The sequence below is a fragment of the Malaclemys terrapin genome, chromosome 13 (genome assembly GCF_027887155.1).
Source record: "Malaclemys terrapin pileata isolate rMalTer1 chromosome 13, rMalTer1.hap1, whole genome shotgun sequence".
In the NCBI taxonomy this organism is placed as follows: Eukaryota; Metazoa; Chordata; order Testudines; family Emydidae; genus Malaclemys; species Malaclemys terrapin.
In genome coordinates this window covers 11,889,554-11,914,407 of record NC_071517.1, presented here as the reverse complement: position 1 = coordinate 11,914,407, position 24,854 = coordinate 11,889,554, and the positions used below count along the sequence as shown (strand labels likewise).

The following is a 24,854-nucleotide window of genomic DNA, read 5'->3' as shown; positions in this document are numbered from 1 at the left end:
ATAGAGCTTGGCTGTAGATGGATCATGTAGTGTGGTCTGGATGAAAGCTGGAGGCATGTAGGTAAGTATAGCGGTCAGTAGGTTTCCAGTATAGGGCGGTGTTTATGTGACCATCGCTTATTAGCACTGTAGTGTCCAGGAAGTGGCTCTCTCGTGTGGACTAGTCCAGGCTGAAGTTGATGGTGGGATGGAAATTGTTGAAATCATGGTGGAATTCCTCAAGGGCTTCTTTTCCATGGGTCCAGATGATGAAGATGTCATCAATGTAGCACAAGTAGAGTAGGGGTGTTAGGGGACGAGAGCTGAGGAAGCGTTGGTCTAAGTCAGCCATAAAGATGTTGGCATACTGTGGGGGCATGCAGGTACCCATAGCAGTGCCGCTGACTTGAAGGTATACATTGTTCCCAAATGTGAAATAGTTGTGGGTGAGGACAAAAGTCACAAAGTTCAGTCACCAGGCTTGCCGTGACATTATCGGGGATACGGTTCCTGATGGCTTGTAGTCCATCTTTGTGTGGAATGTTGGTGTAGAGGGCTTCTACATCCATAGTGGCCAGGATGGTGTTTTCCGGAAGATCACCAATGGATTGTAGTTTCCTCAGGAAGTCAGTGGTGTCTCGAAGATAGCTAGGAGTGCTGACCTATATAGTTCCTTACAGGAGCCTATGTCCCACTGACTTTCAGTGAGACTTAGGACCAGATTTACAAAGGATTTTAGGTGCCTACACATGCAGCTAGGTTCCTACTGGAATTTACAAAAGTGTCCATCTCCCTGTTTAGGCACCTTTGTAAATCTACTCCTAAATCTCACTGAAAGTCAGTGTCTCACTGAAAGTGTCTAAGTCAGTTTTGAAAATGGGACTTGAGCACTTTTGAAAGTCTGACCCCAAATCACTTTAAATGAATTTGCTGAGGGAGGAAAAAAAGTCCTGTTTACAAAGCTGAGCCTGAATTAACGGTTTCCATTTGCATCATGACATTATAAAGCCTGTGCTCTGGAGCTGTTGTAAATTACTCATCGAGTTCTGCAGACTCTACCATACACAAAGAATACTCCTGCACTTTTTTTTTTAAACAAATGTACAAAGAATTACAGCCACAACACATCCTTAAACAACTCCACTGGCTCTCCATTAATTTCAGAAACCATTTCAAGACTGCTCCTCATATATTTAAAATCCCTTTATGGGCTTGTTCCCACTAACATCCTCTTATACATACCGATGTATAAGAGTGGCAGAATCTGGAGTTTTCTTACAAAGATTTGGTGGGCTAAATTTCAATTACACCAATGTAAATCCAGACTAACCCCATGCACTGTAATGGTTACCTTGGGGACAGCCATATATTTTATCTTCCCTTTGTTGATGAACAAATCTACTTGTTTTGCTGTATCTGTTAAAAGCTCGGTCTTTTCTTCCTTTAAGCAATGTGTTAACTAAGCAGGACAACGTTACCAGCGAAAATGAAGTGATCCAATTGTGCGTTATCATTTGTACATAAAATTCCTCAGTTGCCTTCTGTGGTTACTAGTCTCATGAAACAGTCAAAGACCTGTGCAAACAATAGTGGGGACATAACACACCCTTTCCTGACTCCAGTTGTTTCTGCAAACCATTGGGTGGTGATGTCACCATCTCTGACTGCACATTTGGTATTAACATATAGATCCTTGATTATTCTAACTATTTTTGCTGCTTTCTGTACTATGCCATAATTTTCCAAAGATGGTCTCTGTATACACTGTCAAAAGCCTTCTAGAAATCTAAAAAAGTTAACAGAAGAGGTGCTTTCACTCCACAGTTTGTTCTATAATATGTCGGAGAATAATATGGTTTGAACATGATCCAGTGGCATAAAACCTGCTTGTTCCTCTCTAAATTGAAGATCTATTTGTTTCTTGATACATTCCAGGATTTTCCACATATATTTCCCAGGCGCTGATTCCTCTCCGCTTTATTGCAGTTAGTAAGGTCATCCTTCTTTGGCAATTTTACTATAAGGCCTTTCTTACACTAGGTTGGCTTCTTTTCTTCATTCCATATTCTATGCAAAAAGATAAGGAAGTCTGAAGGGCTGTTTCATCACTTGCTTTAAGCATGTCACCAGTAACATTATCCTCTCCAGTTGCTTTCCCATTTTTTAAATTTACTGATGACTTTTCTAACTTCTTCCATTGTAATATTTCCTAAATCAATATCAACCTTTAGTGGTAGATCTTCATCACATATTTCTAATAATTCGTTCAGGCATGGTCTATTTAAAACAACCTGAAAACATTCTGCTTATCTTCTCCTTTTTGTTCTGCTGTACTAAGAATCTTTCCAACTGCATCTAATAGGCCCTCCAGTTGCACACCACATTATGTCCAGGAAAGGTCTTCTCTCTTTTATAACCCTCATGAATGAGAAAGAACAGATCTCTAACAAATCACAGGAAATCTAAACAGAATACCTGGAAGAGTCAGTAACAGTCATTGAGAACTACTACGCAATGTCTCCTATATATAAAAACTAAGTAAATATGTGTTCAGTATGGGGTTGTCATAGAATCATAGAATATCAGAGTTGGAAGGGACCTCAAGAGGTCATCTAGTCCAACCCCCTGCTCAAAGCAGGACCAATTCCCAGCTAAATCATCCCAGCCAGGGCTTTGTCAAGCCGGGCCTTAAAAACCTCCAAGGAAGGAGACTCCACCACCTCCCTAGGTAACGCATTCCAGTGTTTCACCACCCTCCATGAACTGGCTCTGAGTCCCTGGGTAAGATGCTCAAGTTTCTTGGCTTAATAAAGATCTCCATGTCCCCAGACTTTGACAACAAAATATTATAAAATGAAAAGAACTCTCATCTTTGTTAGATTAAATGTTCTGAATTTAAGACTTAGATCTCACTGTTGTTTTAAAGTAGCAAACCTTGGCCAGCCACATCATAAAGATTCGAGAGTAATTCAGATAAGTCCAATTTAGACACAGTCTAACCAATTAAAATACTACATCAAATTGCTACAGATTCCCAACCTACAAAGACTGGAGTCAGTAGTCTCTTTCCCTCGCTACGGGTAACCTATCAGAAATGAGTGAGCTTGGTCCTCCCCATTTCTCCTCCCGCCTTAATGAATCATTTACTTATATGAGCTCTCTAATTTCCCCTCTGACATTTTCAAATATTCCCACAATTCTCAGATGTCACATTCTTGCTACACAGTCAAGTTCATCCATTTTAGCTTGCATGGACTTGCTTTCTTTGAGAAGTGAATGTACAGTCAAAAAATGATGGCCAATTCTCCAGAAGGACTATATTTGTCCCTGTCTCTTACCAGTTTTGGAAAAGAATTCTGCCTTTGTATCAATTCTAGTTACAATGCTAAGAAGAAAGCACAACCTTTTATGGGCTAAATCCATGCTTGGCATCATATTTTAAAATAACGGAAATCTCGTTTCCCAGTCATGCGTTGTAGCTGGATGCAGCCTTCAGCATCACAGTCCCTCATGGCTAGACTCAAGTCTTTGGAAAGAAGACGGACACTCTTGTTTTGGGGGCATAATTTCTGCCCCAAAACATCAGTTCACCCTTGGGAGCAATCACTTCCAAAGCAACGCAGAAGGGTGGGAGACAAGCTTTTAGCATTGCCTGTTCTATTCAGGTTCAGACATTCTTCTCTTTACGATAGTAGCTTTGTGTCTTCCAGTAGTGCATTAAGAAACATGAGTAATATTTGTCATGTGTGGTTCATTCTCATCTGCTCCCCAGAGGAAGAGCTGTATGTGAAATGTATTGTTTCGTTTTGGTAGAGGGGTTATGTGGGTTTGTTTTTTGTTTTTTTAATTGTAAGCTGCTATGGGTTTATGACAAGGAAGGCAAGGTCGAAGGAGTGTGCCTTGCACTTGTCTGTTTAGGGTTTGCAGAGATCCAGCCTCTCTCTCCTCTCTCTCTCAAATATCATTAATCTTTTATTGCCTAGGTATCAGGATAATGCTGAAATTTCACTCAGAATCTTAACACCACTTTAAATTTTTCTGCAGGCACATCAAAACACACTATATACGAAATATCGTCTAAAAGGAACTAAACAGTTCACAAACATCCATGACCTTATCTTACATTTTCAAACAAGCATCTTTGCAAGGCCACATGCTTCAAATCCCTTTTTAAAACACTCCTTTGCTGTGAAGCCTATTGGCACAATGCAGCCCTTCCTGGAGCACCCTTCAACAGCAGGCTGTTGAATGACAGGGGTGCCTACCTCAGTTTCCCATTCTGTTGGCTCATGGAAATAGTCCACAAAGACTTCCCAAGTATATATCTTCCCTTGTGGGGACAATTTAATACAAAAGAAAACCCTGTGCACATAAACAACAACAAAAGGTCCCACAACCATAATGCAGAATTCACCCACAAGTCCATACAGTACACTCAATCTTTAAGTCCCAAAAGTCCATCAACACACCAGGTACAGCACCAGTATCTCTCACTATGCTCAGACTCCCCAGTACAGCTCCCATGTCTCTACGCTCAACTCTCCAGCATGTCTCACCACACCTCACCCCCTGCTCTCAGCCCTCTCCAGCTCAAAGAGCCAGAAGGCATCTTCCACTGTTGCTCTCTACCTTCTCTACCCTCTCCAGCCTTTTCTTGTCCATGGCTCTCTTGCTCAGGAATGTCAGCAGGCTACCTCCTCCACTGGTCTCCTAGTCCTCAGCCCCGTGGCTCAGGGGGTCTGCAGGCTAGCCCCTCCACTGGTTTCCTGACAATTCCTCCCTATTCCCCAGGGAAAGCCTACAAAGCTTTCTGCTCTCAGCAGCTTCCCCCAGAGACCTCCTCTAGTCCCCTCATCTCTGGCAGATCTCGCCTAATAATCTCCCAGCTGACTCGCAGGCTATCCATTTATACAGCCTAGGGGGCCCTCCCTTAAAACCCAATTAGGAAGCAGCTGACAAGACACGGGTTCACAGGGCCCACTGCCACTTGAAGAGGCCAGTCACACCTATCAAAAGAATTTAACAACGGAGAGGCAGGTGTTGTGCTAACATGCCACCTAGCATTGTTTCCTTTTTTCCTTGCGTTCCTACATCTGTCTGTATATTTGTACTTAGAAAATAAGCTTTTTGAGGCAGGAACAGTCTTTGTTCTGTGTTAACAGTTTCCTAGTACACTTTGATGTACCCCACTTTAAAATGGGAATAGATCAAAAGTGCACTAGGGAACCATTGGTGTATAGCAGGGGCTAGCGCGGGATAGATTTGCACCCCAGCTTGCTACAAATTAAATGTTCGTGCAGACAAAGGGAGAACAAAGGGGTGCCATTCTGCAGATCAGTGGGTCCAGCAGATGGTCATTCTAAGGAAAGCTTTCTGCATTCTGGGTCAGCACTGAGCAACTTGCTGTGTGATCTGGTACAATTTTGTGCACATTTGTCTCTCTTCATTGGCTCTCACTATATTGTAGGCTGTGTTATGTACATGTGCTTGTGAATTATGGCAGTGCCATTTGGACAGCTGTAGTTAACGATTTGTCATATTTCCCATTATGATTTTAAACAGTTATTTTCAGGGCTTTCTGTCCTCGCTATAAAGCTGATCACTGCTTGGTTTGGAAATACTTATGGAACTGTTGGTTTTATAAATACAAAAATTGAAAAATATGAACAAAAACCCACATTCTCTATTCAAAACCGAAGTGACAATTTCAGCTAAATAGTCTTGTCACTAGGAAAAACAATCAATGTGCAGGGAGCTATCCCTTCCAGCCAGCTTGATAGTTTGACTGCAATGCAATTTATATCACTGGTCAGATCAGCAGGTGGCTACACTCAACAGTGAGGGTTTCTTTGCAGGAGACACTAAATCTCTCACAGACTGTGATCCTACTGGCTCTTCTCACCACATCACTGCAAACAGCGGGTGGCCATAAGTAGCATAATGCAGTGACAGGGAAGAGATGTTAGCTAAAACCACCAGAGTATTTCAATCATAGGTCAGTATGCAGAGGCAATAAAGCGTCTCCTAAACAATAATTCCATTTACTTTTAAGCATAAAGAAACATAGTAAATGCTGAGCCTCCATTTTGTCCCAATACAATCATTAGAGCTGAGTGGAGAAGGTAATTTCCATTTCATTGAGGATTTCAAGCTTTTGAAATCTGTTTTTGCGCCTAATCAGAAATAGAATTATGAAATTCTCTGTGAAACAGAAAGCTAAACGAAAAAAAAAAAAAAGAGTTTGAGGTGGGGGGGAACATTTTGTTTTGATAATTTCAAACCAAAATTCCACCTGGTAGACTGAAGAGTTGGGAACTGGAAGCCCCAACTGAACGGGGAACCTCAGAACAGGTGCTTCTAAGTGCCTGGCTCCTCCTCAGCCCACCAGGCATGCTACCCTGGAACTATGGACCCTGGAAGGCCTCCGGTCCCCAAGTGTGAGGCAAATCTACCTGGAAGGCAACCCCAGCCCCTGGAGTGCTCAAGTCCCAGGACGCTAAAGAACCAGGCAAGGTAGGACCTGGTAGGAAACAAGATAGATTTTGAAACCTGCCCAGCAGGCAGGGTTCTGCCATAATCCGGTCTATTTTTCAAAGGAACTTCATCAAAACTGAACCATCTCCAAGGAATGTTTCGTTTTAGAATCCGCAAATTCCAACAAAAGAAACTTTGACAGAGCTTTTCTGACTAGCTCGAATGATCATCATATTTAATTATATTTGAATTCAAAATTGACCTTTTAGACAGGTGTGTCCTCTTACAGGGAGATTTTCAAAAGTTACAGTGAGCAATTTCAGGCTGTTAGGTCAATAGAGATCCAATTTTGAAGGAGTCTATGTAAGCTGCATGGTGATAAACCATAATTAAGTACTGTCACAAATCTGTCACAACCCTGGTTTTCCTAGGCCAGGTTTCAGATACCTGCTGCCACCACTAAGCTTCTCACTTGGAAAATATTACCTCCTGGCCCGCTCCCGCTGATCCCTTGTTACAAGGACCCTCAGCCCAGGAGCAGAGATCTCGGATAGGCATGTTAAATGCTCTTCAAAGGCTGCTCCACTCCAGACTCAATTACTGAACTTATAATTTACTATTTGCAATTAAAACCTGTGAATGAACTTTGGTATGATCAACTGAAAGAGCCCACCATCTTTTTCAAGCCCCATCTCAGGCTTCCTTTTCATAAACCGCACAGTCCTATGCTCTCCCATCTGGTCTCATCCCCATGCTCTCAGCAGCCTGGGCCTTTATCATCCCTGATGGACCAGTCCCTAAAGAGACCCTTTTTGGCAACTGCAGCAAGCCTGGCCCAAACCATCCACAGCTACCAACTCTCCACTCTCTCCTCCAGCAGTCATCCTCCTCCAACTACTATAAAATGAATTCTAGGGTAGCTCATAGCAACATAATGGGTCTTCATGGAGCCCTTAGTTTCAAACCACTCTCTCACTTCCATCCACATGTTTTACCTCCAAAATATCTTATACTTAAAATAATACAAACACAACATGTATCCTACCATTCTCCAAAAGAACATATTCAGTAATCGCTTTTGCAGGCTAGTTATAAAAAAAAAAAAAATCTAGTGCTCCATATTTACAAAATAAACCATAATGGGCTCACATGGACGACATGTATCATGTCGTCTTCATTTACACAACAGTCTGATTTCCTTTTCTGTTTGGCCTGTTCCTCTGCATTACCCCCACCAAACTCAACTCCAATGACATTAAACGGTACGTGGCAGGCATAATAATAATACCTAACATTTATACAGTGCTTTTCATCAGCAGATCCTCACTGGAAGTCAATATTGTCACTATTTATAGATAGGGAAACTGAGGCAGGGAGCTCTGAAGTGACTTGCCCAAGGTCATCCAGCAGGCCAGTGGCAGAGCTGGGAACAGAACTTAGGTCCCCGAGTCCCGGACCAGTATTCCAACCACTAGGCCATGCCTATACTTCATGGCACAAAAGCTCCCTCTCTCTTTGGGAGAAGCACATATGACTGCGCCATCACTTTTATCAGAATATATTGAAGCTGAAGCTTAGTACCCCTTTTCCTATGCAGTCAGATCACCCTTTGAATGGTGGTCAGGAGAGTGCTCAGAATAGGCTACAGAGGCTCCTGTGGCACCTTTGAGACTAACAGAAGTATAGGGAGCATAAGCTTTCGTGGGTAAGAACCTCACTTCTTCAGATGCAAGAAGTGAGGTTCTTACCCATGAAAGCTTATGCTCCCTATACTTCTGTTAGTCTCAAAGGTGCCACAGGACCCTCTGTTGCTTTTTACAGATTCAGACTAACACGGCTACCCCTCTGATACTCAGAATAGGCTGCATCTTCAATCCTCTTCAGTCTTACAGGAATACCATTTGATTTGTTCAAGCTGTCCTAGATGTAGAAATCAAAATGGGGTTTTTTGGTGCTGTTGCTAAGAGCTACCCAAACCTCAAATCCATGGACCTTGCAGTAGGATGTTACTGGAAAATAAGAATGCTAGTCCTCAGTGCTATTTGTCCATTGTTTCATTCAGCACTGTGGGGGAATTGAGACTCAAATTACAGCCTGAAATGCAAACTCACTTTATAGCACAGTATGTTATAGCACTGGGGGAGCAATTACTGCAACCATCCATCTCACACACAAAACTCTGAATCAAAAGGATAGAGGTGTCACAGCAGAGCACTGATCTCAGATAATTAATGTAAGAGCCAATATTCCAATAAAGTTCCATCCCACATGCAGAACTATGGCAGATGCCATGACTGAAGTTCATTTTGGGTTATTAGCATAGAAAAGCTCGTTGGGCCTCTGAGACAAAACAGCTGAATCAAAGCGAGACACACCGATCTATGTAGCATCCCCTCGTGAGTAATTTGTCAGTACAAGTAGCTCAATAACAGAAGGCAAGCTGCATGCTCTGCTCAGCAATGTTCAAATTCCAGTAAATATCTACTTTGGCCAAGTTTTAAAAATTCAGTTAATCTTCATGCTTTTGTTAAGGCGGTGAATTTGTTCTGCACTGTAACTCCACAAATCACATTGCTCAGTTCATACTATCAGTATCATTACAATGATAATACACAGGAGCAGTCTCTCTGGATTTATACTGGTATACCTGAACTCAAAGAAGAAGGATAGTCTGGTGGTTAAGACAGTGGATTGGGGCTCAAGAGACCTGAGTTTGGTTTGTGGCTTAACCACAGACATCCTTGTCTAACCTCAGCAAATCACTTGATTTCTCTGTGTTTCTGTGCAAGATGTGTGAGATATGGATAACAACATGCCCCTACCTTCAAGAGCTGCTGTGAAGTCCTCAGATAATATGGAAGTACGAAGGGATGGAATGTGGCTTGCTCCACTTAAGAAGATTCTGTTTTATTTCACTCCTCCCACCCCCCGCCAACAGTGCTGGCTGCCTGATATGCTATCCCCCAGTAATCCTGCCAATACTGGATAAATTAGCCAGTTCCTAGTTATTGATGACTCAATCCAGAGCCAACATTTCAACTTCTTTTTAATCTGTAACAGCCTGATGAAGCAGGGGAGAGATTTTTTCTTGCATTTTTCAGTTACATGCACAAGAACTGCTTCAGCATCATAACCGAAAATAAAGGCTAGAGGAAAAAGCTCCAAAAGATTCCCAGCAATACAGATTTATTTTTAGCACAAACCAGACCTTTCCAGTTGCAGGTGATATCAGTGATGATAATCATGAGGTCATTACCTGCACACAGAAATGTATGAGTGATCCTGGCCTTTAAATGAAGACTTAAGAGGATACATTCATCTTGACATGATGAACCTTTTAAAGATCATACAGCAGGGCTTGTTGTCCTTTCACTCCTACCTGTGAGTTCCAACAGAGCTGGCATAACATTTAAGAAATAAAAACTGTAGCTATATTTGGAGAACATGATATTTGAAGGGGGTAGGGCTAGAAAAAGAAATGTTTAGGATGACTGAAGAAAATGCTTGGATCTCAGAGGCAGAGCTGAGATCTCCCTAATGGCCAACAAATGCTTGCAGTCAGCATGGTCACTTTGCAGGTTAGATCCTGACTGCTCATGTATGGGAGCTTCTCCACTCCCACACCTCCATCCACAGCACCTGCAAAGGGGACATCCAGAATCCTGCATTCCTTCATCAAGTGGTGAGTGGATAGGGAATAGTCACTTTGCTACTCATGGAACTAGACATCATAAAGGGGAAAGAGGCCCTGGCCTCAGTCTCCCCCTTCTGCACAAGCTAGTGGTTTGGAGACACTGAATGGGGGAGGACATTCTGCACCATGTTACCTGCCAGAACATGCGACTCCTGTAGGAGTCACTAAGGCTTTCCCTGGAGGTATTGTGCCTGCAGACGTCCTCTGCACGCAGAATGCCTTCCAGAATGTTGCACGGGTGCGGTATCCACAGGTCCGCTGCATCCCATCAACTTTGCCTTTTACAGCTACACTATACCCTCTTTTAGTGCTAAATGGAGCTAGTTTCTCAGGAATGTGGGATGATAAAGAGTAAAAATTACTTCTTTCTAAATAAGAACCTTATTCACCACTATAATAATTTCACACTGTGTTAAAAAGTACAGAACATCCAGAGAAGATCAGTTCTGTGACCCTGTCTATAAACACAAGTCCTCAGCTTAGAACACCACAGTATCCTCAAAGGCGCATGTGCCAAACAACGGGAAAGCTTACAATGAGCAAAAGATTCTGCTGAAAGGATCAGGCATAGAGAGGTATTTACTACATGTAACAGCCATTTGATTGAGATAATGCAACTACGCACCTCCATTCCCCCATCAACACACACACACACACACACAATCTTTCTGTGTATCATCTACAGTTACTGTTATTACTCCCATTTTATCCAAAATTTCTCCTCTCTACCCCTTGCACCTCTGGGGTTAGGACACCACTCTAAAGCAGCGAGAGCAACTGCAGCATAATAGTCTACCCCAAAAGAGTCCAGCTGGGTGCTCAGCTAGGAAGCCTTCTTATTCTAAAAACTGATGCAGGGTGCATGGGAGGCCACAGCTGCCATATGCATCCCACTACTTGCGGCCTCCTCCATACAATGGCCTGGGGGAAACTACAGAGCTAATCCAGGGAATGATGCTCTGAAAAAAGTTGCTTAGGGGACTCTTTCAAGGTAATATAAAGCTAGTGGGACACTGAATAGCAGGAGCAAGAAAGTCCACTGTACTATGGGAGGAGCAGGAAGCCATTGCAGAGATAGAGGAGCAGGGGAAGAAAAATTAGCATCCTAATAGCTAGCATTGGATCAAAAAGCAGCACACCTATAAACACACTAGTAAAGTCTGTGCTGCCATCTCTCTCTAGGGGGTACTCAATATAAAAGGAAACATCTTAGTAGTCCTGGCAGCTAACAGGATGCCAAGCTAACCTTTAGCCAAGTGTTCTGTGCTTCTACATTTTAATAATGTATATGAAAGTTGGGGGGTTCAATGCTGCCAACAATCCATGGTGAGGATTGTTACACAAGCATTTAAGATAAAATGGTTTGGATTATAAATTTTGCTGAAGTGTTACGTATTACCCACTAGCAAAAACTAACCAAAACAGCCGGCTACAGTCTGATGTAAAATACATCTTCTGCGAAGAAGGGCTCATTTACATAGTACTCAATGAGAACATGCTCGTGAGATGGTTGAAATGCCTGTAGTGCTACTGTATTAGACTGGGTTTTGTCTTCTGGGTGTTTTTTTAAACATACAAATCCTATTTCTTACAAGTGTGATTTCCCTTTTAAACATCAGTTCTGACATTACTGTCTTGGTAACAAACTGCTGTTTCCACCATTATTGTAGTTGCTAGACAATATTATAGAAAAAATATCAAGGATTGCTGTCCTACTGCTACAAAACAGAAGTTCCATCATAGTTAACAAGGCAAAATTCTCAAGCCCACAGCTAGGCGGTGGGCTCTGTGCGCTAAAAATGTGATGCATTAAGTCTTTAAAGGGATAAAAACCAGCTACTCCATTCCCACAGCTCCCCCATCACCTGATCTACATGAAGACATGTGAAGAGATTACAAAACTGCGCAGTAATACAAGGTCTGCTGTACTAGCTACACAGCTTCCAAACAACAGCATATCATGCATTACAACAGCATGCTATTTGCATGTAATAATCACTCACCGGGGAAGCCAGCTTCCTTTATATTTTGGAGGTAGCGAAGTTCGATGCAAACATTGAACTTTACTCCACTTTTGGGTAAAGGTGCTATAGTACAAGGGGCTTTTCAGACAAGTGAAATGAGAATCCTCAGTAGCTCTTTCAACATTTAATATGGCATTTATGGTTTCCTACCAAATCAATACTATTGCAGTCACAGAAAGCAATCAAGTGGACTATGGTCTAAAGCATTAGGTCACAATAAAATAGGAGGAAATTTTGACATAAGCCTTCTTTTTAGTAACTCAGCAGAGAAGAGCCCTAAAACAGAAAACACGAATGTGATTCTGATCCCAAACATTCTGGTTTTACACCAGCGACTTCAGTCTACATCTGTGTAAACGCTAATTAAAGTACATCAAAGTAAATCACTGATTTACTCCTGCATAAGTCCAGCAAACTGCTGAGCACTTTCAACTCCCACCTAGTCAGTTAAATTAATCTCCCAGGATCAGGCCCCAGTAGCTCAGAAGAGGGCTGCAAGTCAGCAAGCTAATCTTGCTACCACAGAAATTGCCTTTCTGATCCCATGTACTATTGTGATTGCTCAGATCAGGTGAGACTTTTCTACTGCATTTGAATCCTTGACAACAGCAAGCAGTGCTCTTGATGAGGGTCCCTGGGTTATAGCACGCATCTCCGCCCCCTTCCCCCAGCTGTCTACTATAGCCTGAATTTGCGACTTCTTTTTAATAAAAAATTACGCGTGTTTTATTTTAAATATTCACTCCATTTCATAGGTTCATTTCTAGCAAATCTCCTCCAGACCTTTTCACTCTGCAAAGCATCCCAGTGGGTTTCTGTTGACAGTCTACAAGAAAGAAACATGCACCATGTTGATTGCTTTAGGCTTTAATTAAGGAATCACTCAACTCAGAGTAAAATTATTCTCATTTCAGGCTCACTTCTCAGCAATGAATATTTAGCTCCACTTTTAAATCTTAAAACACTGATGAGAGGCTTGAATGTAAGCGAACACTTAGAGTTGTCTGTATTTGATTGCCTTTTTTAAAAAAAATGGGAATTGATAAGGAATAAGACTTACAGATTTATCTTTTCAATATAATTGTCTGTTTTTCCCAGACATGATCTTGCATTCTTTATGGTCTTCAGTAGGAGATCTGCCTAATAACTGTAACACTGAGTCCCACTTCATTGTCAATTGAAATAAAGCATAGATAGCACAAATACTAGGCAGCAGATTACTTTGGGGATATCTCAAAAGGTCAGGTTCATTATAAAAAATGTTCTCCTATTATTGAGTTATATTCCCAGCTATTCGTTAAATCACACATTTAGATTTATATTTTAAAGACAGGTAAATATAGAAAACAACTTCAAATAGTCAGATATGCTCAAAATCCTTTAGGTGGAGTGCTGAAAGCAGTGGACAGAGTCAATAATAAAATATACTTCTCTCTGTATTGCAGTGTACTGTGGTTACCAGGTCTACCATCACCATTTGTTATGTGATGTCAGGCAAGTCACTTAACCTCTCTGTGCCTTAGTTATCTATCTCTGAAATGGGTATACCTCCCTCATAATGGTATTGTGGGGCTTAGAAAGACAAGCCAAAACCTATAGTCCTTGCTCTGGGAAAAATCCCACCAACATCTGATTCAGAATTAGTTCACTGACCTGCGTACAACTCAGTTTAGTTAGATGATGTATTAACCATGTATGTGGCCCAAAGTGCATCCAATACAACAGCACTTGCTCATGCATGTACAATAGTGAATTTAAAATGAGAAACAGGCCTTGAACAAACCCTCAGATCCAAACAGCTCCCAAACTTGGGAAAGTTTAGGTATGAATCTGACATTTGTGGGGGACCCTTATCAGTGAACAGGTTGAATCAAATCTCTGTGTCTAGACACTTTATGAAAGGTTTGTTACTGCAGGATTTTATCATTTGAATCTCACTAAGGGCAAAGGGATGGCTCACTTAAGGAGGACTGCATTTTGACATTCTTGATTAAGATCTGAATGTTTGGTTCAGCTCTTTAAGAAGATATAAAACAGGTACCTTCATATCTAAGGTTAGAACTGAGCCTGCAACATGCCCTCTCACACCTAATTTCCTTTCCCCCTCAAAAGTCTCCTCCTGTTCTGTACTGCTCTGAAAGACGGAACTGTGCCCATAATTCTTTTGAAAATGGGTTGCTGATTTTTCACTTATTACAAGTGTGCACTTATTTCTGTGTGGATCATTTTCTTTTTAAAACAAATTGGCTTGGATTTCCTCCACAGTCCTGTTTGTGTCTGAAGAATTAGTTACAAAAAACCCCACAAACTTTTGCTGTAAAATTCACTTCCTCCAAGCTGTCTTTAAGTGACAAGCAATACTGAAAGATTATTTATACATATTACCCAAAGCACCAATCGATAAGTGAATGATTTCCAGAAACCGTACTGCATCACAGAGTGTTCCATTATACCAGCTTCTAAAAAATAGGGCTATTAGCGTTCCACTAAATAATTATATATGTAAGTGGCAGTCAGGATGATTAATTCTTCAAAACTTCTCAGTCTTGTTAATTCTGAAGAGCATGTGCAGATTATTTCAAACACTGCTGTTGATCAAAGAGCACTTGTTTGTACTGACAACTAATGCATGAGAAAGTGCAACACTCTCCACTTCTTGAAGGCTTCAAATCAAGCCTGGATGTCTTTCTGGCAGATATGTTATCGCCAAACACAAGCAGGCTCATCACATGACAACTGGAAGGAATTCTATGGCCTGCGTTATGCAGATGGTCAGACTAGATGATCTAATGGTTGCTTCTGGCGATGAAATGCAGCCTTTAGAGAACAGGCCGGCATTAGCACCACGTTCACCCTTTCAGAAAGTGTGTGGGGTGTTCAGATCTAGCATTTTGGTTCAATTAGTCAAGACAAGGCTTAAGTGCGACATGGGCCTCAAGTTGGACCTTGACACAGGGGTCAGTTTCACATATCTATAAAGACATTCATTGACAACTCAAGAATACTCTAAAATAAAGTTTTCAAAGGCAAAATCAAGAACACTTGGACTGGCTGTCTCAACGCAGAACACATGGATGTACTAGGAAGGTTGTAGGTGGGGCTTTGAAAACTGGGCCCAGGACTAACCATTTTTAATCTTTCTCTGGGAAACAACTACCAACTTTGTGCACCTTGTCCTCTCTGAGTATCTCAAAGTGCTTCACAAACATTAGTGATTTAAACCTCACAACTTCCACCACGAGACAGGTACCCAATATGCCTTTCACAGATGGGAAGCTGAAGCATGAAGAAAACTTCCCCAAGAGAAACAGAGTAAGTCAGTGGCACAGTGAAGCGAAAGACCCAGATCTTCTGACCCAGTCTTGTGTTTTAACCACCAGATGATGATTTCTCTATGAAGAGAGGACTCAGGAATAAGGGTTGGTGGACACTCTCTTTGCAGAAGAATATGCAAGGCTCAATTGTTGTACAGTACCAGAGTCCATAGCAGAGAACAGTGGGGAGTCCCAATGCTCCAATAAGGGCTCCAATGGTACACTATACCTCAGGCAAGCGTAATGCCACCAAGATCCAACAAGACACATGCCCAATGTTCCACCTTTGGATTGGGTGTAGCTTTGCTGAATGGTGCAGAGAAATAACAGGCCAGAGTTCTACCATCTTTTGGGAATCTAGTACCAGTGCTGGCGTTATCCTTGAGTAGTCCTCGCTCCCTTCTATAGTAAAGCAAGGCTCAAAAATAAGTTATGCTCAAGTTATTTCTACCATCGGTAATCAAGATGAACGGATACCTTCTTTACTTGGTAGGCTGAAGCCTGTGTGAGGTTGTATACTGAATTAACTTCCTAACCAATGGTGAACCAGACTGGGTTTAGACAGAGAGCCAAAAAATAGCCTCTGATCTCTAGAAATAATGAAAGTATCTGATTACCTCTTTGTGGACTAGCCTAATCACATGTAACCTGAAGCTATCTAGTCGATATTTCTACTTAAGTTATTGCAGCTAGGAATTTCACCCAAGAATGGTAGTCTGGTCTGATTGCTTCTTGGAGAAGTCTGAAAAAAGAACTTCAGTCTGCACTGCCTGCTGTGTTGTCTTGTAAATAAAGAAAATTAATTCTCCAATAATTCAATGAGGAACAAGGTATGTGGTTTTTTGAGCCATTTCAACTCTGACGCTGCTGCATCCATCAACCCCATTACGAAGAAAAAGCCACAGGGCCTTATTTTGCAGCCCTTGTACATGAAAAACTCCCACAGAAGTCCTCCCTCTCCCCCCCCAATTTAGCATAATTCTCACAAAAGAGACCAGATATAGTGGTTGCTATTAAAAAGTCAACACTTTATTAGTGACCATGAAGTGGAACCTAAGAAATTATGGTCACTCCTTATATCTGTTTTCCTCTGTAATTACAATATTTCATATCTCACTGTGCAGCCACTGGCTTTTTTTAACGGCAACCCTTGCACCTGGATGAGGTGTTGCATGCAGGAACTCTATTTTTAGTAAAACCCAGAATACTCAAATTCTATCTCCAAATCCAATTTTCAGATCAGGGTAACACCCACATGGTGTTTACCCACATGGCCAGTTACAACCCTCCCTGGCCTGTTTGCTGATGGTGAGCACTGTTTATTTGATGATTGTGCCACTGAGTAGTCACATAACCTGTAGCTCAAATTTTCAAAACTAAACCATTAGACAGCTCCATAAACAAACAGGCCTTCAGGTTTTCCCACTATCACCATCATATAAATGAGATGTGTGAGCTCTTACCACTGCCACCATAGACCCAACCCAGTGTTCTATGTAAATACTGTTTACAAACTAATATCGATTTATGAATGAAGCAACTAAAGCATGGTTGCAGACAACAGTTGATATGTGTTGGCTCAATCAGATAATGTTTTTAAATGAATGCACTATGGAGAAATCCACAATTTTTTACACCCCTCTACTCCAAACAAGAGAATGTATCCCCTGTCACCAAGGCCAATTAGAAATGCCCAGAAATCAGATGATATAATTATGGGCTAGGATTAAGAGTGTGCATTGGCAACAGATATCTGCCCATAGTGCATTTGCTTTCACTGATATTTTGAAGAGCAGTTGCATTTTCATGAGCACAAGAACAGTTACTCTCATTCTCACCGCTACACATGCCCCTTCTCTGAAAAGGTTGCTTGTTGACAAATTTTTCTTACAAATCAAGAGGGAAAAAAGTGTCATTACCAAGTGATCTGACGTGAAGTCTTCAAGACTCACAAAACCAAATTAACTAGCTTTTCCTAAAGATGCCATTTGACACATACAGTAGAATAGCGACAGACTTTGTGCAGTTTGGTGTTCGATGTAATGGCACACATTCATAAACCTGTGTTGCCACCCAAACTGCAGTACAGCATAAGAAAGGAAAAGAATATAGCACGTAAGCAAAGCTCACTGGTAGGCAGCGACGTGGACTTTTTCCTACCCCCATATAAAGGTAACAGTGGTCCTGAACGTTGTGTTCAAGCAGAGTGTAACTCTAGAGAGGAAGCAACGGAGAAACTGGCAACTGAAGAAAAAAATATTTTTTATGTATCTAAGTCCTTTAAAAAGGAGGAAAATTGACAAATATTCGGCATTACCTTCTTTTCCAGAAGGGACTAGATCCTGGATTCCCAAGCAAAGTCCATGTCCATGTATCTTCTAGATATCTAATGTACTTATATGGCCCCCATTTCTGTATTATCTGAGCTCCTTACAGTCTTTAGTGCATTTATCCTCACAACACCTCTGTGAAGTAGGAGTGCTGTTCTCCCTATTGTACAGATAGAAAAGTTGAGGCGTGGAGAGATTAAGTGACTTGTCCTATGTCACACAGGAAGACTGGCAGAGCAGGGTCTCGAACCCAAGTCTCCCTTGTCCTAGGCTAGTTTCCTAACCACTGTGCAACATAACTCTGCAGAGAACCCTCCAACTGGTTAAAAAAACACTATTGCTATTAGTACGGCCCTCATAATCTAATAGAAGCTGCAGCACAAGGCAGGGATTTTGGCAAGTGAATCGTCACAATCACAAACCCAGAGTCACTAAAGCTGACTTACTCTGTGGCTCATCCTTACCCAAACTCTTTGCACAGTGCTGTGAGAAAGCTGCAGTGGAGACCAGAGTGAGGAGACTCCATGCACCACACACATACAGGGTAGCATAAAGGTTCTGCTGTGCTTACGGCCTTCTGGAGCTGGACTGAAGGAGATGCGGCAGGATTTGGCTCAAAGATATTCATTAGAGTTTCTGCTAAACCAAAATTGCTTGTTCTATTTTAGTGCTGTGGGATAAGTTCATAATGGCTGCAAAACCAAACCGCCCACATCAACTAATATTTATTATCATGTGTGTGTTTACAGTAAACCTTTGTTACAAAGTTTACTTTGCACTCCTGACTCTTTCCAGCATGCAACATCAATCAAAAATGTGTAACGTGGATTATTATGCAAATACCCCAGGCATAAAGAGAAGTCTCCTCTACTTCTCCATTCCTGCACATTCTTTAAAGTTGAATGTACTTTAGTTCTTAAAATTAAGTAAAATTTCAGAGCATTTCTTGCTTTCTATTTCATTTGCTTTATTTTAAATCCCAACAGATTTTTGGCTTTTAGTGGAGAAAAAAAAAGGGTGCCTTCTGTGGGATGGTCTGTAATCCTTTTAAGCAACACCAAAAATGGATTATAAAATATGATTCAATTTTTCAAAGTACTCACCAAAGATAAAACTGTGTAAGAGCTGGAGCATGAATGCAGACTATCTACTGTACTAAAACAGGGCTCTACTTAAAACACATCTGAAACAGAATATCACATTGAAAGATCTAGGACCAGAATATTCTAACTTGGGTGTTTTATGTTAGTCTCCTAAATGCATATTTAGGTCCCTAAATAGATATCAGAGGCAACGTTTTTCAGTGCTGAGCACATCTGAAAATCTGGCCTCTAATTTCAATTCAGGCACCTAAATATGCATTTAAAAAGCCCATTTTTAGACATCAACATTTGAAATCATGGACATAATTATTTGGAGTTCTCTGACTGATCTCAGCACTAGCTGGCTGATAATAAATACAATGTGTGACAAAGTATGATCCCTGGTAACATTTTCAAGAGATACTAAGTGACAGAGCAGCCTAAGTCCCCCATGTTCAAAAGTCATTTAGACACTTACGAGCCTAAACCCCACTGAAAATCAATGGGATTTAAGCTCCTAAGTCACTTTGGAAAATGGAACTTGGATACATTTGAAAATTTGATCCCAGCCTTTTTTCTGGAACCCCCCAATAAGATTTTGCAGCCTGACCTTGTCAGAGGTGTCAAGTTTCTGGAAGAAACCTGACAGTCTCTCTATAACCAGTGCACCTGAGTGATCCGTGCTGCTTTACTTTCCAGCGTGCTATTTCAATGAGCCATTAAACGTAATAGTTCATATTTGTCTCTCTGGGCCAAATTTATTTTTTCTGGTGACTTATTCTTAGTTAAGTTCAATATTCAATATTTTTTGAATATTTAGGGGATCTGTTAAATAGGCCAAGACTTCCAGACGGATGTCTCTCTCCATGCTGTTCTGGCACCTCTTAACTCTTTATGTCTCCAACTATGGCCACCTCCTCCTGATTCGGCTCTGGGTATTTGGAAGGCTCTCTGGATTAGATATTTTGAGCTCTTAAAGACTGAAACCTCACCAGTATGTAACAGCATTATTTGGCTTCAGATCAAATTGGTTTCTTTACATGAATTAGTTTATTAGCAATTAAACTATTTCAACTCAGAGAAGCTAAACTGGAATGCTTAGAAAGTACAGAATGGCAGAGTCTCATTCTTAACGATTCCCACATACGTATTGGGAAGAGAACCATCCTACATCTATTATGGACCTGCTAGGCAATCTGCATAGTAGGGAAAGCCAAGTTGAAGTTCTCTGCTGAATACAGGTTGTTATAACTTCCAAGTTATTTTCCATTACTGACCTTAGCATCTGAGTATGCATAACAATATAGTTCCAGGTACTTGATGATCCAGAAAAAAAAACTTCCAAGGACTCTGAAAAGTTGCTTTACACCACATCAGTATGTAATTAAGTTTAAAGTCTGCAGATGCTGCTTTTTGTATGGTGCATGGATTTCATGTCCAGAAATCCCTGGTTTAATAGGTTCTGTTTCATTTATACTATCACATACATCAAGATAATTTAGCACCCTTGGGATGTTATTTCTAATCTGATCCTCAAATCATAGCTGTTGCCATAACAATGGAGAAATCTGATACCTGATCAAATTGCAGATTCTTGCGAAAAAGAAAAAAGAAAAAAAAAAAGCCTTGCACAACTTGAGATTTTCTAGCTCTCTGAGAAAAAGGTATATGTGGAAGTTTTGGTACTGTGATAGTGTCATAAAACACTGTCCCTGCTGTGACCTGATTCCATCAGAAAAATGTGGGCAGACATATATTTGAATCAGATTAAAAAAAACAGACTGACACTTAAAATAAATATAGTAACAATAATGGTAACAGTTGGCATTTTAGCCATCTACTTCATACCTTTGTCCACAGTGATAGCAGGAGGTTAAAGAACTGAACCATAATGAACACCCCTGCTCCATGAACCATTTATCTTACCTTACCCTTAAGTCTCCAGTCCTACTGAACTAACAATTACAGAAGCAGCACATAAATCAGACCGTTCCATCAGTAGCATCATTAATTAAGCGCCAGTCATTACAGGGAGTTCTATCTGTTTCGAGGAAAACATTTCCTGAGGTTGTTGCGTCAAATACAGGTTAAAATTGTCTCACTTGCTAACAGAGATACATCCTGCAATTTTCACTCTTACCTTCCCCACACAGTTATCACGCACACTTCAACCACTGAACAGCCCACAACATGTCATATGTATTTCTACATATATAACAGTTAGGAGAAAGAAAAATTCTCATCTTTAAGCTTAAGCTACTTACAGTATCTTACCACTGGGGCCTCTACTGAAGCTGTATCCCATTATTCTGACTACCCTGTACTTTTGTGTTTCTGGGTTACTTTTAATGTTTTGCTTATACCTGGACTCAACTGATTTGAATTTTACTTTTGCCTATATTCCCAAGGTGCTGCTTGCTTAGATCCATCTAGCCTGTTCTACACTCACATTGATTGTTTACTAATAACTAATGTAATCACTTCGCGGCACTGCCTTACTCAACGTTCCCTTTCCATGGTGTTCTTTTTTTACTGAAATAAAAGACGCTTGCATAATAAAATACTAGACACTTACATGTTAGGGTTATGTTTTCCTCACTTTGCCTTTGTTAGTTTACTATTAGGTGTGTAGAAATTGCTTTGCCTAACACAGTCTCGTATCCATATGCTAAATTCAGACAATTTACAGTCAGACTTAACAGTCCTCTCTTTTCTTCACAAGTGAACTGAATGTGAATTTTGAGAAAGTTGCATGAGAACAGTCACCACCAAGAGATAACAATGGCATCAGTAACTGTGCACCTTCTGCTGAAAGAAGAGAGCAATGTTCTTCACACCAATAAAAACTTTACATCATTCACTCTAATGCGTTGTTGTGTACAGATGTATTTGTCCACTGTGTAATGTAAAAACAAAACTATATATTAAAAGCTAAGACTTTAAAATTGCACTTACCTGGAACAAAGCTTCCCTGGACCACCTCTTTATAGGCCCACCAGCCCTCATGGATTTTTGGTGAATTCTGTTGAGCTAGAAGGAAACAACCAAAGAAACCATAAAACATTAAGAAAACCTCAATAATACAAGCAATTTCAAAACTCTAAAAAATGACAAATCTATAGTGACCTAGGATGTCACAGCAGTCATTATACTTCTTATGATGGACACTCAGAACTTCATGGCAGCAGTGGAGCTAAAACTCAGATAGTCCTGTGCAGATCCCTACTACCTAAGCTAACAGAGGACCCCTGTTAGCAACACTGAGTCTATTGCACACCACTGAGCAGTTCTGAATCCACATCCACTAGAGGACATTGGCGTGATTGAATTTTCTATATACGCACATCCACACTACTGTATCTAGTTCATTACAATATTACATCTTAAAGAATTTCAAAGTGCTTCACGCATACGTGTATTGCTTCATACAGAACCACCAAAATACAGCCTCTTCTGGGCTGGAGGGAAGCAGCGTGGGAGGGAACGGAACACTGCATTGACTATGAGTCAAGAAAATCATTAAAGAATGGCCAATTGTCTCTGTATCGATAGGTCTGTTATGTTCAGAAACTTCCAGGACTTTTCAGTTAATCAAAAAGGATAGAACACGAGGATCATTACATATTGTTCTGTCAGTCATATAAGCAGTATTTATTTGGTTTCTCTTGACAATTTAAGTGACTGATTGCAAACAGCAGAAGCAAGAGTAAAACCGAACTCAGTTAATGATACCGACAAAGACAGAAATCTTCTGGTTATGAGAAACCAAAGCACAGCCATTTTAGCATAGGAGTTGTGTGGGGGACTCACGGTGCTTGCAGTACAGGGGCTGTGTCAATAAGACAGGAAACATTTAATGGAATTGCTATTCCACTGGACACTCTTTACATTTTATAGATCATTATTCAACATTTCTATCGCAGTCTAGAGACCTCAAACCAGGTGGGGCTTCACTGTATTAGGCACTGTATATACATATAGACAATGACAGTGCCTGCCCCAATGAGCTCACAATTGTACTATCTGGATATCAAGTATTCAGATCATAAATGTTATCCCTGATCCTGCAGTCTGATCTGTACAGGAGAACCCCTCTGCCTGTGTATTCCAGAAGATCTGGAGCGGAGGTCCATACAGGCACAAGATTCAAACCTATGTATATCATATTGCAGGACAGATGCCTCACTAGGGTCAAGCTACATCACTATTTGGATGAAGACCTCCATAAATTCACAGCAGCTACAAGAAGCTAGAGACACTGTCCATCAGGAGATGGTCTTGCCTCCAAGTCAGCATAGACCAGGTCTCCCCATTAGTACTAAGGGGTTCTGAGAACTGCTGTTGATAATGCCTTTCAGAGAAGATCTAATAGCATGGTATTCACCATTATTAAAAATTCCACGATTCTTCAGCAAGAGTGGAGGGAGTTCCAAATCAAAACTAGGAATTATTCCGCCTATTTAAAATCTCTCTCACACACACACACACCTTATAAAGATCTTTGGGATGAAGGGCACTATATACACATGGAAATTATTTATTATAACCAATTTATACATAGAACAGAGAAACCACCAATCTTACTCATTTTATAGCCAACCCTAAAATTGTAAGCAGTGATCAATTTCAGACCATCCAGAGGGGGAAAAAAAAAGTAATTGTTTAATAGAATCATCAATACCATAAAACTAATGTACCAAAAACACACAAACACACTGATTCTGTTGTGTCGTGTCCTTCCATTTAATAAAGCTAATACCAGAAAAAGTAAAATATTTGCCATCCTTTTAAACTTTTCTGCATTAACATGGAAAGCCATCATTCTCAGCTGTGTGAAATGAACAAGAAAACTAGGTTATCAAGGCTTTGTACTAAATAATTGAATGTCTGTGCAACTGTTTCAGCTACAGTAGAAGGGCATGACCTGGCATCACTCCGTGCATTCCACAGATATCAGATCAGTACACATGAAAATTACACGTATAAAAAGTAGTTAAGGAAGCAAAGTACATTGAGATACTGTATCACAGCCATTTAAAACATTTGAGATAAGGCAAGAGCATTGCTGGGGCCATTGTTGTATTACAGCAGTCTGTAGCCACTGAGGAAATCAAGCAAAAGGCAGTGGTGTTGCTGTCGGAGGGCAGCTAGGGAGACAATCCCCAGCGCCATGTTCTTGCTTGAACCCTGAAACCTCAACATTTAATACCACTTGAGGCACAACATCATGCAAAAGTTGTGCAGAGAATCACTGAACATGACTTTGCACTCCGCTGCGCAGCTAAAGTAAGCCCTGGTGCCAGAGACCTGTTTTGACAGATCCTACAGGGACTTGCAATGGAATGGGAAAAACAGACTCATGAAGCCTTCATTTCACAGAATGGAGGGGGGGGGGAGGGGGAGGCGTTCCAAAACCCTTCCCTCCTAACCCAACGTGTCAATCTGCATGAAGCAAAAGGTCTTATTTGATAAGCAAGGAATCTGTTCTTTATTTTTGAAATTTAATCACACCCAAAGCTGGATTAGAAATGGAACCGTGCTGTAAACACAGGACTCTAAAATAAAGATGAACCGGCATATGGACGCTCCTTGCTGGGAATCCTATCTGTGATACTTACACCTGATGAACATCCAGTATGTGGTCTCTATGCTACCTACAGTCATGCCCATCTGACATGATGGCCTTACGCCGCACAGAAACAGATCTGACTTTATAGTTTAGGGATTACAGACAAGGAATGAGGCTTTTTACATCTGTAGCCTACATGATGCTGCAAATAGCATAATTTCCTCAGTGTGCCTCATTTAATCCACTCAAAGGAAAAATAGAAATGTACGACCCCATATACTTTATCACAACTCCTACACTGTTGTGTCACATAAATGAGACCCCTGGGTTTATTTATTTAGGTATTTCTAGGTTTCCATTGCCATAATAATTGGGCACTTCATTTCAT

General features: G+C 40.9%; 1 protein-coding gene across 1 annotated transcript in view; it reads right to left on the bottom strand.

Annotated features, from left to right (window-relative positions):
* The window catches only part of CA10 (carbonic anhydrase 10), a 332,189-nt gene that overhangs the window by 257,798 nt on the left and 49,537 nt on the right, over positions 1-24,854 (bottom strand). The window contains exon 3 of the mRNA XM_054046565.1: positions 21,853-21,927. Within this exon, the coding sequence (XP_053902540.1) occupies positions 21,853-21,927 (75 nt within the window). The remainder of the gene's footprint in view (positions 1-21,852; positions 21,928-24,854) is intronic.